The sequence below is a fragment of the Brachypodium distachyon genome, chromosome 1, assembly GCF_000005505.3.
Source record: "Brachypodium distachyon strain Bd21 chromosome 1, Brachypodium_distachyon_v3.0, whole genome shotgun sequence".
Taxonomy (NCBI): domain Eukaryota; kingdom Viridiplantae; phylum Streptophyta; class Magnoliopsida; order Poales; family Poaceae; genus Brachypodium; species Brachypodium distachyon.
The window spans coordinates 29,315,982-29,331,757 of NC_016131.3; the positions used below are offsets into that span (position 1 = coordinate 29,315,982).

The window sequence follows — 15,776 nt, forward strand, 5'->3', positions numbered from 1 at the left end:
CTTCTGAAACTGACCGGGTTCAAAGCGTCCTGCAGCACCGAGCAGAAGGGGCGGCCTAGGCGCTCAACCCGCATGCCACCCGCTGCCGCCGCCGCCTCGGCGGCTCTCCCCCGGGAGGAGCTCCTCGGCATCGCCTCGCCGCTTCGCGAGTTGCTCGCCGCGGCGCCCTACGCGCCCCCAGAGGGCTCCTCCACCTCCATCAAATCCCTTCTAGCCTCCCTCCTCCCGTTCCCCTCCCAACCCTCGACCGGCGGGGCACGCCAGGAGGCCGTGGACCTCCTCCTATTATGCGCCGCCGCCCGTGCGGCCTCCGCGGAAGCCCCCGCGCTGCACTGGGTCCCCGAGGGACTCTCGAAGGGGGCGGCGGATGCGATGGAGGAGATGGCCGCGGCGGGAGGATGGCACGGTGTGGCGGAGATGGTGGTGGCGATGATGACGGAGGCGGTGCCGCCGCTGAAGGCCGTGCTGAAGGATACCAACACGGACGCCGAGGGCGACGTGATTGGCGCCGCGACGCCGCCCAAGGAGCACGCAGTTGTCGCCGCGCACCAGTTCCGGTGGCTGTTGTCTCAGGTCTGTGCTCCTTGCCTCCTTTATGGTTATATTATCTTCATCTTCTTGGCGATCGATATATTCTAGTTGTACGGCAGAAGTGTAGTTGTTCATTTAGAAATTTTAGACACCAGCTTGAAATTACTGTTAGAACCAAAATATGTGTTGCAATACTGTTAGAACCAAAATATGTGTTGCAATAAACACTTGTGACGAGAACCAGAAAGTATTAGTTTGTAAAGTTGAGATATTCCAGCATTAGAGAATGGAGATGCTTACTGTAGTTGATTCTTTGAGTCTTTCAGGTTAATTACCCAAAGCTTGGGGATCTTTGTTGGTTAGTCATTCCATGTGCTTTGACGGCATTGGACCATTGGTCACCGGATGTGAAGGTATGGATGATGTTCTTTGTTGGTTTCTCTTTGGAGTATACCATTAGTATTTGCTGTATAGCAGTGCCAAGTTTACATTTACGCTATTCAGCTCGCCCTATGGTGGTGATTACAGTTTTCCCTACAGTGCTGTTAGTTTTTGTTTTTGTTTTGAGGGAGAATGTTCGTATGATTGACAGGAACAGGGAGTGGTTAGCTTCATGCACATAGCAAAGAATGTGAAAGTGACAGAATTAAGTTTGTACGAAGATGCAATACTTGATGCGTGTTGCAATTACATTCCTGCAGATGATGACTTATGGTATCACATTGTTGAGGTATCTGTGCTGCTGTTGACATGCACACAAAGAAGTAATCCTCGTAGCCCTTGGTACGCTCTTCTCCTAATTCGAAAGACGTCTAGTTTTTCAAGCTCTAAAATCTCTGAACAATAAAACCTTATCCTTCTTGGAGTTTATATTGCAGTATGGGTATTTTGGAATGTATAAGATAATTACAGTATAAATGAAGTACTCATCTGTTTTTGTGAGCTGTGGTATAACCTTTTTCTTGTGCACCAAAAGGCATGCCCCGGGGATGGTATGGAAAGGGAGATTTAGTAAAGTGCTTCATCTTAGTTTATCCTTCGGTAAAATGCCCCATTGAGGAAAAACATTTTCCTTTGGTTGAGAGCGAAATGCAAATTACGCCCTGGTACTTCCACGATGGCTCAGGAAATCCACATGTACAATTGAATGGTTTAAAACTGATGAACTGACTTTAAGCGAGATAGAAACAGTTATGACATCTTCTCCTTTTGTTATTTCACTGTTGAGGGCATGGAAACTTAGCCGGAATTTCTTCTACTTATGTTGTCATGTTGACATACAGCATCGTCATTGGGGAATCTGAGATTAATGGCTGTAGTTACTGTTTGGAGAATATGTCTAGGAAAAAGAAGACACCTGCTTAAAGTTACTGAGCTGTGTACTGGAAAATTTTGCATGCTAATATGAGTTTCATACATACACTATCATCAATCTGTATCATCTCTAGGATAAACATCTACATAATATCTTGTTCGTTTTCTTGTGCTTCAGTTTTCTGCATTGGTTCCAGGTACGATCGAATGCTTAGCGCAATGTTGGGCCACCTGGAACGGCAACCACTAAACCAAAAACGTCGTATTGCATGGCTTACCCTTATCGGGCCAGTTTTGGATGCTATGGGCCTCTTCCTATTGGCGCATTTCCGTCTCCTTTTCTCTCTGTGTTTCCAATGGATGCATGCTGATGATGATCAAACAGTTCTTCTGGTAAGGAAATTGACCAGATTATGGACAATGTAACTATATATTTATTAATGGACAGGACCATGGTACATTTTCATCTTGGGCTATTGGCTTTCTGTTGCTGTCAGATAATCTTACCGAGTTATGTTTACAGTTTTACAGGATATTATAATTAACCTTGTAACTAGAAGACAATATTATATAAGTATTAATAGACAGGACCATGGTACGTCATTGATATTTTAACCACATGTACCATCTACAGGTTTTGGAGCGAATTCATACAGTTGTTAAGCTCACCTGGATAAGAAAGTCACCTTACACTTCAAGGTATTAGGAATTACGATACTTATAGTTATTATCTTCTGTTTTCTCTGCATGCTGAATCTGGAAATTTCTAACTCACTTAATTGTATTTAGGCTGGTAGATGAGCTTGTTCTTTTATATAAAGAGTCAGCCATGCGTAAGAGCCGTGAGGTCATCCGAAATCACATAGTGGAAACACTCATGCTACTCCAGAAGTAAGATTATCCTTGACTAGCTATTTTAGTTTTTGCATCACATTCCTATTAAATGGTATTTGTACTCAGTCTTTCAGAGTTGATTAGGTTCAGAAATCAGAATAGTTCATCGATTCAGTATGACTCTTATGTTGTGTAGATGGACAGGCGGCTTAGTCGGGGATGAGTTTGGGGGCATAGACGCTAGACCCACACCCTCCTATTCTTCCATCTTGTTGGACTCAAAAGATGGACTAGTTGGAATGAAACTTCCTGCATGCCTAAAAAGTGGAAAATTTTCTGTCCAGGAAGCAACTGCTTATCTTGTGCTGTTTCCTCCACTTGGACTAAGGGACAAATTGCTGTTGGTTTAATATATGATTCCTCTGTTCCAAACTATAAGGCGCATTTGACTTTTCACGGTCTCCAATCCATGACTTTGACTAGGGATTTGACCTATTATATGTTTACCATATATTAGTAAAGACATGTGAATAAAAGTATTTTACAAGACAAATATGATGGCATTATTAAATGTTCAATCTTATACTTCCGCATATATTAGTGGTAAAAGTTTTAGAGCGTTGTCGTCGTCACGCATATTTATGTGCACTATATTATGGAAAGGATGGGGTACTGTTCAAGCCCCTTCAGAAAATTTAAGGATTGCCAGGAACTCTAGGAAGTATGCAAATAGGTGCAAGTGCAACTTTCAGAATATAAGATTTTAGATCAAATTGCCCAAAATGGGATCTACCATGGGCCAGAACTCTGCCTTGAAATTTAGTTAGTTATTGATGCATTTCATGACTCATCATTTCTTTCTCAAAGATCTCTATTTCAGTCTTTCTCATAGTATGATGTACTCCTGCAGATGCAAGGGACAGCAGTTTGAGAAAGCTTGGAAGAAGCATGAAGTTGACACAGATTTAACATTGCTGCTATCCCGTTTCAACGATTTATGCATGCAAGATATATAGTTAGCCAGAGTTTTGAGTTCAACTGGCATTCTTGACGTAAATAGTTGTTTAATGTAGATCAAAGAAATGCTGTTAAATCATGGCTCTTAGTGTCCGAATCTGGATGCATGTATTTGCTGCTCGCCGCTGGACAATAGACTCGCGTCCAGATAAAAGCGTGGTAGCGATAGCTAGATACACGAACTGAGGCAAAATATCAAGTGCAGTGCAACCCGCTCTTGTGTTGTATTGTGTACCTGGCTTTGGCTGGGGCACCAAATGAACATGTAAACTCAAATTCTTACTGTATTTTTTTTCTGTTGCCATTTAATTTATCATTTGTAGTATCTTCCCTGAGCTCAGCTAAAACGGTATCGTTTTGCTTTTGCTCCTACTTTAATCTGGATACATATATAGAGCACATAGCGAAGAGTAACATATACTGGTCGTAGCAAATGGAAGAACCCCTCTGAGGCTGCAAATATCACGGAAGGCTTCCATCTTTGAGTGTCCCTCAGTTTATTTCTTCCCCTTTTTCTCAGGGAAGTTCAGTATCTGCGGCTGCAGGTACCTCCCGTGGTAGATGAGCCTGGACATGGCCTTGTACGCCGCCTGCGTCATGTGTATGCCGTCCCAGCTCAGGTACGCCGACGGCTCTGCGCACGCCGTTGTCCCCTCCATGCCACACATCTTCCTCTCGTCGTAGTTGTACTTGCCTCCGGCTCCGCAGCACGCCATGCGTGTGCTGTTCGCGTCGAAACCTGAAGAAAGGCTCAACCAAATGAGGATCATCAAAATTGAGAACGAGTTCTTCTATCAGAGTATATATGAATCTGTTGTGGTTTTGTGTCGTCTCCATGGGCATACCGAGCGATGATGCGCTTTTGAGGATGCTGAAGAAAGAGTTGTAGTAGTCGGCGTAGGCGATCGACGCGTTGGGGTATGATGATCGGAGACCGGCAATGGCTTGCTGGAGCTTGGAGTTGTGCTTGGCGGCGAAGAGGTTCATCTCCCTGAGGCACCCCGTGGAGTCATAGTCCGACGGCTCCGAGGACCCCATTGTCGTCAGGTAACCAGGAATGCAGCCGATGGGGAAGTTGCCCGGGATGATGACTCTGCTTGCGCCCATGTCAAGCACTTCCTGCACGACAAATGCAATGCGGCAGACAGGATTAACTACCATCAGGTTAAATTTGTTACTCCGTATTTTTTTTATTAGTCCAGTTAGTAAATGTGAGTTTATTAGCTTTACGTGTATGAAGATCTCTGATGTACAGTACCTTAGCTGCGTCTATGATTGTCTGAACGACAGCTGGGATTAGCTTCTCAACATCGCTGACGTTCTTGTTGGTGAAGAACGCGTAGTTGTAGTCGTTTCCTCCGATCTCCCCGACCAAGACAATAGAAGATTGGAGCCTTTTGCGTATATCTGCACACACGCAGTTTCAATTCTTCATAACAATATTTTACACATAAATTTTATTATATATTTAACTGGTTTAAAAAAATACAGTGTGGATTGACCACTAGAAAGTAACAAAATGAATCGGATATATGCATGCCTTCATCAGTGGCGAAGCTGGACTTCAAGAAGTCCTTGAACCATCGAAGCTGCAGCTTGAGTGAGCTGACGGTGAAAGGCATGGAGAAGCTGCGCGGCCCGAACAGGCCGGCGGGGTCCATGGCGGTGGCTCCTGCCACGGCGAAGTTCACGCCGTGGTCGAAGCTCTTGTTCTTCCCCAGGTATGGGTTCAGGAACGGGAGACCCATGTCCTGAGCTGCATTACACAGACAGTAGAGACACACACACACAAACAAACCATCAAAATTCAGAGTATTCACTGTTCATTCGGAAGTTCAGAGAAACGTTGTGTAAATGCACGTACCTAGGAAGTCGATCATGAGGAGGCCGTCGGAGCACCGGCCGGTGGGGTAGCCGAGTGTGACGCCGTAGGGGAGGTGCTTGATGGTCTCGAACGCGCCGGGGGGCGCCTCCTTCACCAGGTTCCCCGTGTCCGTGATGGAGTCGCCCAAGCTGTATATCGCAGCCACGCCTTGCCGGCCGTGGCAGCAGCACAAGTGTAAAGCAAAAACAGCGCCGAGGAGCGCGAAAACAGAGGAGGAAGAGGAGGCTGCAGAGGAAGCCATGCAGAATTAACAGTAGAAAATGACTCGGAATTAAACGGTCGAGCTAGCTAGGCTGTGTACGTGGAGTCATTGGTGAGGATTTCCGGTGGCCACACGGCCCGTTTTATACACGCGCACCGTCGGGCGCACGTACGTTCTAGAGGAAAGGAACCGTGGATGGGACGGTGAGTGGTGGTGCTCGTAGCCCGGGACGGCTGGGGTCGGTTGCATGCGTACGTGTTTAATTATGAATTATGGAAGCTCTTTTTTTTCTTGACAGGTTCTATGGAAGCTTTTACCATCTTTTTTCCTGGGGATGCTTTCTGTTTCTGTCACTTTGGTACTGTGAGAAGGAGGGCGTATCATAGGATCGGATCGAGGCCAAGATTATGGGGTTCTCTTCTCCTTTTGGGCACGGTCTCTTGAGTCTTGACCACATAAATGTCTTGACCACTGTAGATCCGTAGCTACAAAGCTACTATACGATACGAATATACGACCGCACGCTCGTACCTAAGTGGAGGATCGGAGTGCACCTTTGATTTCATTCTCGACTTTACGCCGAGATATGGCGGTGGAGAAGAAGATGAAAGCTCTGCTCCATTAGAGCGAGACGGACCGAATCTCATCGGCACCACTACTACTCGTGTTCCCGATGGACTTGACAAGCACGCATGCCATGGTCGGCGAACAATTGGCGGTGCGCGGCGGATATGCGTGCGTGGCTCAGGATTGATCAGCACGTAAAGGCAGATCGTGTGGAGCTCTGTAGCATGTATGGGCGGTGCACTGCAGCCGCGCGTGCAGGGGATAACGGATGGGTCGACACAGATTCCGGCCGGTGGTGCTCGAGGTTTCGGCTTCCGGGGCCAGGGCGGCGCATGATCGAGAGCGAGAGGCCGGGGAGGAAGGGAAAACAAAGCGGGGGTGTTCCGAGAAGAGACGCTGGTAAGCGGACGTAAATGTCGACGTTGTTGTCATGTGACAACTCACCGGCGTTCCCGGTGAGAAAAAGACCAGAGGAAAACAGAGCTTCATTTGTTGAGATTATTAAAAGGAACTACGTTTTGCTTTTCTCACCGTGGTTTTTGGACGCCGTTTTTGTCCATGTCAGTATGTCTGTATGTCAGATGTTTTCACGGACCGCCGGACGTATTTCGGCCGCAGGCGCCATGGAGCACTTGTGAGTCCAATTTTGGCCTACGGAACCGTGGTTTTTATGCCTTTTATTACAAAATCCAGGTCTCGTGATTTTGTGTAGTTGACAGCAACTCGAACACTCTAGGTCCAAATGTGGGTGCACACGTGCACTCTAGGTCCAAACGTTCAATTGCCATGCAATTACTCCGTTCGTCATGGGCAGAGCCGGAAAAAAATTTAAGAGTGGGCACTTAGATAATCTTAAGAAGTTCTAACTTAAATTAGAGGGGGCATCTTAAATTAGAGGGGGTATCAGTGGTGAAAATTTAGCATTTGTACTAGTGAATCAAAATTGAGTGGGGGCATTGGCCCCCATGGTTTATATGCTGGATCCGCCCATGCTATTCGCCCTGGCCTATTTGCTTGCGCCTGACTTGGGTACTTATTACAGTTCAGCTCCTTCAGTTGCACTCTGAGGCTCTGAGCCTCTGAGCGAGTTGATAAGAAAAAATGTCAAAAACATGACCGTGATGTGTACACCGGAACGAGGATGGAGTCAGCACACTAATTTTCTAGACGATGTCATATCCACCGTTAAGATGGCACCGCGGATGACACAGAAGACTTTTTTTTTTTTGCAAAAACTAGGTGCCAAACATCGACGATGGTTCACTTGTCAGAGATGAAGGGAACCACCGAAAATTGAAATTTTCTTCAACAACGGCCGATAGGGTTCTCAGTTTCTCTCCTGGCTGCTAGGGTTTTTTCATCTCTGGAGAACTGAGCTTTCTTTTTTTTTTGAGCGGAGGAGAACTGAGCTCTGACTGCAGAGCTGATAAATTACAAGTTCACCACCTAGATCTCAAAATTGGAGCCCAAATTCCACGTTTCTCTTCCAAAGGACCTTTTTCTTTTTCCTCTTTTTTGAGCGGCCAAAGGACCTTTTTCTAACCTTAACCGGTTAACCCAAGGTCCCTAGCCCATCCCGCCATCCATACAGAGGAAGTGATTAGGCCCAGTAGCCCACTTCTCCGGTGCCTGTTGCGCCGCCGGGCCGTCTCCCGCCGTCCCGCGAAATCGAAACAAACCACCAGTCCACCCTCAGGCATCAGCCGCGGCCAACGGCGAAGTCCAGAACACCGCTCGCCTCAACGCAGTGCCGCACGGCCATGCCGGCATGGTGCACCTCGCGCCGCCGTCCCTCCCTACCGCGCGGCTTCACGCTCCGGCCGCGCCACCGCTTCCCGGCACGCTGCCGCTAGCCCTCCTCCCGCCCCCCACGCTCGCCTCACTCCTCCTCGCCGCCGTCGACTCCTCCCCGTCCCTCCGCCACCTCCGTCATCTCCACGCGCTGCTCATCCGCCTGCCGCTCCCGCCCCGCTCTCTCCCATTCATCCTCTCCCGCCTCCTCCGCCGCCTAGCCGCCCTCCCGCCCCCGCACGCGCCGCTCCCGTACGCGCTCTCCGTCTTCGCCGCTCTCTCTCCCCCGGACCCCTTCCTCGCCGCCGCTCTTCTCCGCTTCGCGCTCCTCACGCAGCCGCCGCTCAGCCCGTTCCACCTCTTCTCCCGCATCCTCCGCACCGCCCGCGGCGGCGAGCTTCCCTTCCTCCCATTCGCTTTCTCCCCACTCGCCAAGTCCGCCGCGGCAGCCCGCTCCCTCCCCGCCGCCCAGGCCGCCCACGCGGTCTCGTTCCTCGTCGGTGGGTTTGATAAGCACCGGTTTGTCGAGAACTCGCTGATCGGTGCTTACATTGCCTGTGGTGACGTCGGCGCTGCACGGAAAGTGTTTGATGAAATGGTGGTTAAGGATGTGATTTGCTGGACAAGTATTGTGGTGGCATATTCCAGGAGCAGGGATATGGGGTCCGCAGAGGAGGTGTTTGGGCAGTGCCCGGTGAAGGATATGGTGGCATGGACAGCCATGGTGACTGGGTATGCTCAAAATGCCATGCCTATGAAGGCGTTGGAAGTGTTTGATCGGATGACCGCACTCGGCATAGGCATTGATGAGGTCTCGTTGACGGGTGCAATCTCAGCATGTGCTCAGCTTGGTGCGGTGAAGCGTGCTGCCTGGGTTCAGGAGATCGCAGAGATGAATGGTTTTGGGATGAATGTGGTTGTCGGGTCAGGGTTGGTGGATATGTATGCCAAGTGTGGGCTTATTGATGAAGCATGTAAGGTTTTTGATGGGATGCAGGAGAAGAACGTGTACACATATAGCTCAATGGTTGTTGGTCTCGCTTCTCATGGGAGGGCTAGAGAGGCAATTGCTTTGTTCAAGGACATGGTTAGGAGGGCCGATGTGGCTCCAAACCATGTGACCTTTATAGGGGTATTGACAGCTTGTAGCCATGCAGGGATGGTGACAGATGGGCGCTACTACTTTGCACAGATGAAGGACAAATATGGGATATTACCATCTGCAGATCACTATACCTGTATGGTCGATTTGCTTGGTCGGGCAGGATTGGTGGATGAAGCTCTTGATCTTGTGAGGTCGATGACTGTGGAGCCTCATGGTGGTGTGTGGGGAGCACTGCTTGGTGCTTGTCGTATCCATGGGAAAACTGAAGTTGCGAAGGTAGCAGCTGAACATCTTTTTAAGCTTGAACCAGAGGGTATAGGGAACTATGTGCTGTTATCGAATACACTTGCGGCAGCAGGAAAGTGGGATGAAGTCTCAAAGGTTCGGAAAGTAATGAGAAGCCGGAGGCTGAAAAAGGTTCCTGCAGTCAGCTGGTTTGAAGGGAGAGATGGGTTGGTCCATCAGTTCTTTGCTGGTGATAATTCTCACCCAAGGACCCGTGAAATAAAGAAGGCATTATTGGAGCTAGTGGCAAAGTTGAAGCATGCTGGTTATGTGCCAATCCTCAGTTCAATTGTTTATGATGTGAGCAATGAAGAGAAAGAAAGGCTGCTAATGGGTCACAGTGAAAAGCTTGCTCTGTTATTTGGATTGCTCACGCTTGGATCTAGATGTACAATTAGGATAGTAAAAAATCTAAGGATCTGTGATGACTGCCATTTGTTTATACGACTGGTGTCAAGATTTGAGCCTGTTGAGATTATAGTCAGGGACAATATGAGATTCCATCATTTCAAAGATGGAGAATGCTCCTGTGGTGGATTCTGGTGAAAGCATAAAAACAAAAGTTCAATCAAAATTGGGAAAATAGGAACTTGATGACTGATGAAACCTGGAGCAACTTGTTTATTTGACATGTTTCTTGAGCATTTGGCACTCAGTTCTCAACAGTGGGACAAACTCACGTCAGATTGTTTTTTTAGCGTACTCACTTCATATTTTAACCGGGGGCTGAGAGCAGTTATTGGCAAGTCCAATTTGCACTGATTTGTCACATAATTCAGATTTAGTCAGAAGTGTTTGGGTCCTAAAGTGTGTGGATGTACGATCGCAAAAATCTCCATAATTGATTAAAAAATATGTTACTGAAAACATTACACGGATGACACGGACTGACATACAAATGCAATCCACGAAGCAACTGACAATTGTAGGTTAGCCAGAGCCCTTTTAGGGCAGTTTTTTTAGGAATCCTTTTGGGGCATTGGTGAAATAACTATGCAGTATGAGGACCGAAGTCAGGTCATTCCTACTTGCTGTTGTGTCTTTCAGTTTGAGGAGGACAAATAAGAACTGAATAACTGCCAATACTTCGCTGTCTTGGCATTACTTTGGTGTTGCTCCTAGCAAGTCCTTGTGCCTGGCAGCCTGAGAAGATCTAGATTTTTGCAAACATAGTACTCATGGCCCAGGCATAATTCTGTTCAAAATTTGAAGGCAGCATACCGTGGAGATACGATTTCTTGACAGATATCTTGAAACTCTTGCGGTCCACTGCAGGGATACTTTGGGTGCCCAGGCACAGACTGACGATTCTTTGCTCTTGCAGCATCTAGCAACTGACCTACAATGCAGTTCGTTGTCATCGATGCTGGCCAGAAGACTTCCTTTCCCTTCTGCCTGATGAGAAGAGCCAATGTGGTGCTTTTGTTACATGTGAACTGGGGGCAATGCTTAGTTTGAGGTCGAGATCACTTTCCATAGAAGCACTCCAACTTTCACCTTCAACTGATTTACCCCTTGCTGATCTTCCTTCTTGGTTTCTTGAAGTTTCTTCAGTGAAGAGGTTTAGGCATGATGCTGGCTTGCATTCTTGAATAAATGGACGTTCTGGTACTTGTTGGGGAGCAGAGTATTGTGCGTTACCAAGATGAACACATTGACTGGCCTCTGATGTACAGGGGCTATTCTTGAGGTTTGGCCTCTGGCTCTGCACCATTTCTTGATTTTCTTCTGTTCTGAATTGGAAACTATGCTTCACTCCACCTAATTGAGCCATCAGTGATTTTTGTACACTGTATAGCCGGTGCAGTTCATGCACCTGATGCAAGACAACATGAATGCAAAGTTCTGAGTTGCAGCAATGACAAACAATCACGGAGCAGCATAATAATTTGTTGACAACTTTTTAGATGAATGTCTATGCAGGATAAACAGCACACTACGTTATATTGTGAAGCTAGAAGCCTAGAAGTCTAGAGCAACATGTTATTTTTCATTGATGGCTGCAAACATTTTCATATTCAAGAGTCTCGGAGTCTCAGATCTATTCGGGTATTTGAACATTGACTTCCTTCCTATTGATTTTCCCACATTTTGTGCTATCTACCTATCTTGTAAATCTTGCGTGTGTGTTTTGATGAATCACAAAATTATTCCTTCTTACCTGCTGTCTGAAGACCTCATCATGTTCCATGATTGTTCTCCGAATTGATTCCTTGCTATTATGCTTGGAGTATTTGTCCATTGGCTCTAGCAAGATGTCACTGGAAAGCTTTTGCCCACTAGCTTTCAGCAATATTTCGGCTAGTTTCTGAACAGAACCTTTACTTTCTAGCCCTCTAATGATGGCTATCCCTTCTTTCTCCAACAAGGCAGAGATGGTTCTATGAATACCAAATAAATCAGTAGCCATTCCTGAGAAGTTAGAACGAAAAGTCAGATCGGTCACCATATTGTCTGCAAGGTAAGTCAATTATGACAGGAAGTTTAATCTGCAACCAGAGTTGATTGTACTACGTTAGTCAGGTAACTATCATATGTTTTACTGCAGAGGACGAGGGAAAACAGCCGGTACTGGATACTGGACCAGCACAGGGTTGCGAGAAGCAAACATAGAGCGATTCACATGAAGACTCACTCACCTGAAAATCGGCGACTCATGCTGCACCTGCTTATCTCGCATCTTTGCTCTCCTTTGGTTACAGCTCATGAACACTTGGAATCTCCATATATCAGCAAGGTACTGAACGGGATGCAGCTTGCATAAATCTCTCTTCAGCACCCATTACTCATTGCACTTCTGTGGATAGCCCGCCCGAGCTACGGGAGAATTCTGCAGAAGACGATTTGGAGTTTGGATGTGGCAGCAAGACTCTCTATCCTCATGGTTCTGAAGCAAACATCATCCTTTTGTAGGAACAGCAGTAGCCAAGCCAACCAAAAGGAAAGAAAAGGTAGTAATGCAAAGGTCGACAGGCTGTGTGATGGCTAAGCAGGATGCAAGGGCAACAAGGCAAAAGTTCAGGATTTGAGATCGTTGGCAGGAGGTACAAGTATTTGTTTAACAGGCTGAAGGAAGGATCAGGGAAGTGCAGCAACCAATGGGAAGGCCAAATCTTGCTGGTTTAATGAAACAACCTGTCCAACCTACATGTGAAGCAGATATCTCACGCAGGTCTTGCCGGGACAAAAGATATCAAGGTTTTGAACTTGGCTGCCTCTCTCTCTCTCTCTGAGATAGATAAGTAAGGGCAGACATATCTTCACATGTTTGCAGTTTATAGTCGAGATCTGCAGATACCATGGGCCCACGGCAATGAGTTATCCTAGGGCGTCCTTCGCAGTCGTCACGGTCCCAGTTCTGGGATCTGGCCACAGCCTCAGAAAAGTAAACTGCCGTTTGAGCTTCCATGTGAGTTGCAAGCCCCCTTACTTTGAGTTTCTTTTTTTAACCTGGACACTGGACAGGTTGTTGCTGTACTGTGAACTCAGCATGTTCCATCCCTGCCTTCCCAAGATTCTAGGACGTCTGTATCTCAAATTAAGCCTTTGTTAATCCCTTAATTGCACCGACAGGGTACTACTAAACTCTCTTCTTGATCTAAATCACATTCGGGTTGACTTAACACTAGCTAGGCTGTTCAGCGATCAGTTCATGATTTGATCTGCAGTCTAGATTCCATATAGTTTGACTTTTTTAGTTCCTCTGTGCCCTTAGATGGATCTGTGCCTTGATTTAAGCCTCACCATATGAACAGTATCCTGATCTAGCTGCAAGATTTTGCGCTAAATCTGTTTATTTTTTTCAGATATGGGTGCATACATAGGACAGTAGCATAGTACAACGTAGGATAAGATTGTGCTGGCCATCGATTAACTTTCCAAGATTCCTACATCAACAACTAAAGATTTAATGCCGGGGCCATGTTACTTTCTAGCCACTCTAACTCGAACCCGCATTCTCTTATCGGGTTTCCTTCTCCGCGAAAGAAGGGATTCTGGAAATCAGATTGTCACTGTTTCTGAAAAGGATTTGCACCTTGGATATATGGAATGATTATACTGTTGACCCTGTCTTGTGTTTATCATTTTGCTTTCATTGCTGAACCCTATGTTGTGGCCAAGCTTTGAATTAAACACCCAACACTGACGTATGCATGAAGTTTGATCTTCTCTACAGAACGAAGTTAGTTATCTGACATTCTACTGTACCAAGGACATGAGAATCTAAACACTTTAATTTTGTCCAGCAGTTCAATTTGTTGAGTTGTTCTCCTCTATACCCCATGCTACGGGTGCCTCATATCAGACAACCAAATATCTAACATGGAAAGGAACTTTGCAACGTCATGGACTCATGGCCATCCACGTACCATTCGGAGACAAGCAGCATCAACCCACACTATATCTGGATAACTTCGAGAACAATCGACTGGCTGTGGTTGCACTCTCGGAGCAGATATTCGATAGTTCCTTTCAAGAAAGGCCAGACAACCGGGTAGACAACTTGCCCATAAAGCAGGTACAAACACATTACAAATTGTTAGTTTCCTTGGCAATTCTCTTAAACACATATTATCCTTTACGATAGTCCATGACTTGAAAATTAAAATCCAGATATGCTCATGGATGGAGGTGGCTGATACTGATAAAGAAGGAGAGGATCAAGCGTAGATCAGAGGATCCCAAATAAGGAGCAGCAGCAGCCAAAATAATGCAAAGCGACCGTCGCGCTCGCCTCCAAGGCCCGACAGGCTACCTGCCGCGGATCCTTTTTCATCGCTGTCTTGCATCCGGGCGCTTGGTGGCCAGCCAGCGCAAACAACATCGAACTGGCTGGCTCACATGGACCACACCGTGGCTATGCAGTCCATTGTTCACATATGCGTCTTTGGATGCGTCCGGATCTCAGCATAGATTATTGGTGCCTTCTTCTTGCCACGCGATATGTGTTCTCCACAGCGATATACTCATGGAGGAAAGTCACTTTTGGGACGCTTTTCTCTGGACAATTTGCTAGCTCTTCTGGTGGATTGTAAAGTAGTTGAAGGATGAAGCATGGTGATACTGATATCTAATTTGTGAGATTAACTCCGGGAATAAATGTACTTCGTGTAACCTTTTCTCCAAAAAAAATTAAGAGCATGAATGATTTGACGAGCTGAGATGGACTGACTGGGTTCCGTTAACCTGCGCTGTATGTATGTCGTTGTCTTGGGCATATCACTAATTAAGAAAATTCAGTGACCAATTAATTAGCAAAAACCGAAAAAATTATTTGAGTACGCAACTAAAGATTACTTCGAGAAAAGCACTGTTTTCTTTCGGCATCTCAGCTTTGGATCGAGCTCTACGCATCTCTATGCTTTCCTCTCTTTTTTTCCTTTTGAGAGGCTAATGTTTTTTTTTCCAGAGGGTACGTATTTCAGAATTATTTCAGAGAGTAGACTGTGCATCAAATAGGCTTCATTATGATCATTGGCCCTGGGCTCTGGAGATGGATGAGCCATAGCCTCACGCACAATCAAGACACAGTCGGCCCAATGAACTTTTATCTCAAGTGAAAGGTGAACCGCACCTAGGAAACGTAGAAATAAAAACGAAAGGGTGAGCCTGCCGGTGGCTTGCCAGCACGACGACACCGACGCACACCATGGATGGCAGTATGGATTGGGTACCCGAAACCTGATTATCCGACGGGTATAGACCGGATTAGGTGCGGATCTGAGAGAAATTTTGGACCCGTCGGTTCTGGCGGATCCGGGTCTGGTTGGTCTTATCCAAACTTGAAAACCCGGATACCCGGTTCGAAATATAGGCCTCAGATGTCATACCAAGCAATTAAAAGGAATTCGGCCCGACCCAACTTGAGAAACCTTAGCATCTCAGGCTCTCATCTCCCGATCAGCCCCTAAGCACAATCCGTAACTCCTCCCTCCCTGAGAACTGAGCTCTCAGTTGGCTGGAGCTGCCGTCGTGCAGCCAGCCTGTGCAAGTTCGATCCTCGGTTGGGGCGAATTTCGCATGTCTCATCAGGATTTTCGTTGTGCCTCCTTTGTGGTAGAGCAACGGGTACATGGTGATATTTGTTGCTGTAATTTTCCTTCTGCCTTGTTTGCTCCATTTCAGATATCTGTTGACTTGGGTCGGGTATACCCGGGGTCTGTGAGACCCGCATCATGGCCGGGTCTGGTAAATTTTTAGACCCGCTATCGGGTCCCCGAACCCGGCTGGTGCCATCCATACCC

General features: G+C 46.8%; 4 protein-coding genes and 1 long non-coding RNA gene across 7 annotated transcripts; 3 read left to right on the plus strand and 2 right to left on the minus strand.

Annotated features, from left to right (window-relative positions):
* The first annotated feature begins 8 nt into the window (after positions 1–8).
* On the plus strand, positions 9–4,026 carry LOC100843113 (uncharacterized protein At2g39910). The gene is made up of 7 exons (XM_003560451.4): positions 9–573; positions 858–944; positions 1,124–1,314; positions 2,043–2,238; positions 2,480–2,544; positions 2,635–2,736; positions 3,590–4,026. Exons 1-7 carry the CDS (start codon positions 73–75, stop codon positions 3,693–3,695), a joined length of 1,248 nt encoding a protein of 415 aa, XP_003560499.1. The 5' UTR covers positions 9–72; the 3' UTR covers positions 3,696–4,026.
* On the minus strand, positions 3,963–5,909 carry LOC100843415 (acetylajmalan esterase). The gene is made up of 5 exons (XM_003560452.4): positions 5,561–5,909; positions 5,237–5,452; positions 4,955–5,103; positions 4,542–4,815; positions 3,963–4,435 (listed from the first exon to the last, which is right to left on the minus strand). Exons 1-5 carry the CDS (start codon positions 5,820–5,822, stop codon positions 4,194–4,196), a joined length of 1,143 nt encoding a protein of 380 aa, XP_003560500.1. The 5' UTR covers positions 5,823–5,909; the 3' UTR covers positions 3,963–4,193.
* Positions 5,910–7,684: 1,775 nt separating this feature from the next.
* On the plus strand, positions 7,685–10,186 carry LOC100843726 (pentatricopeptide repeat-containing protein At5g44230). The gene has a single exon (XM_003560453.4). It carries the CDS (start codon positions 8,119–8,121, stop codon positions 10,075–10,077), a length of 1,959 nt encoding a protein of 652 aa, XP_003560501.1. The 5' UTR covers positions 7,685–8,118; the 3' UTR covers positions 10,078–10,186.
* A 163-nt stretch (positions 10,187–10,349) lies between these two features.
* Positions 10,350–12,315, minus strand: LOC100833553. Of its 2 annotated transcripts, none has more exons than XM_003563424.4 (3): positions 12,171–12,315; positions 11,693–11,943; positions 10,350–11,347 (listed from the first exon to the last, which is right to left on the minus strand). In XM_003563424.4, the coding sequence occupies exons 1-3, from the start codon at positions 12,187–12,189 to the stop codon at positions 10,889–10,891; spliced, it is 729 nt and encodes a 242-aa protein (XP_003563472.1). In that variant the 5' UTR covers positions 12,190–12,315; the 3' UTR covers positions 10,350–10,888. The 2 variants fall into 2 exon arrangements, with proteins under 2 accessions (XP_003563472.1, XP_014753346.1); XM_014897860.2 differs by having other exon boundaries at positions 11,693–12,020; positions 12,171–12,312.
* On the plus strand, positions 11,850–14,693 carry LOC104581493. Of its 2 annotated transcripts, none has more exons than XR_002962100.1 (4): positions 11,850–11,992; positions 12,080–12,940; positions 13,779–14,050; positions 14,146–14,693. It is a non-coding gene; the product is annotated as an uncharacterized LOC104581493 (long non-coding RNA). The 2 variants fall into 2 exon arrangements; XR_729456.3 differs by having other exon boundaries at positions 13,782–14,050.
* Positions 14,694–15,776: the final 1,083 nt, after the last annotated feature.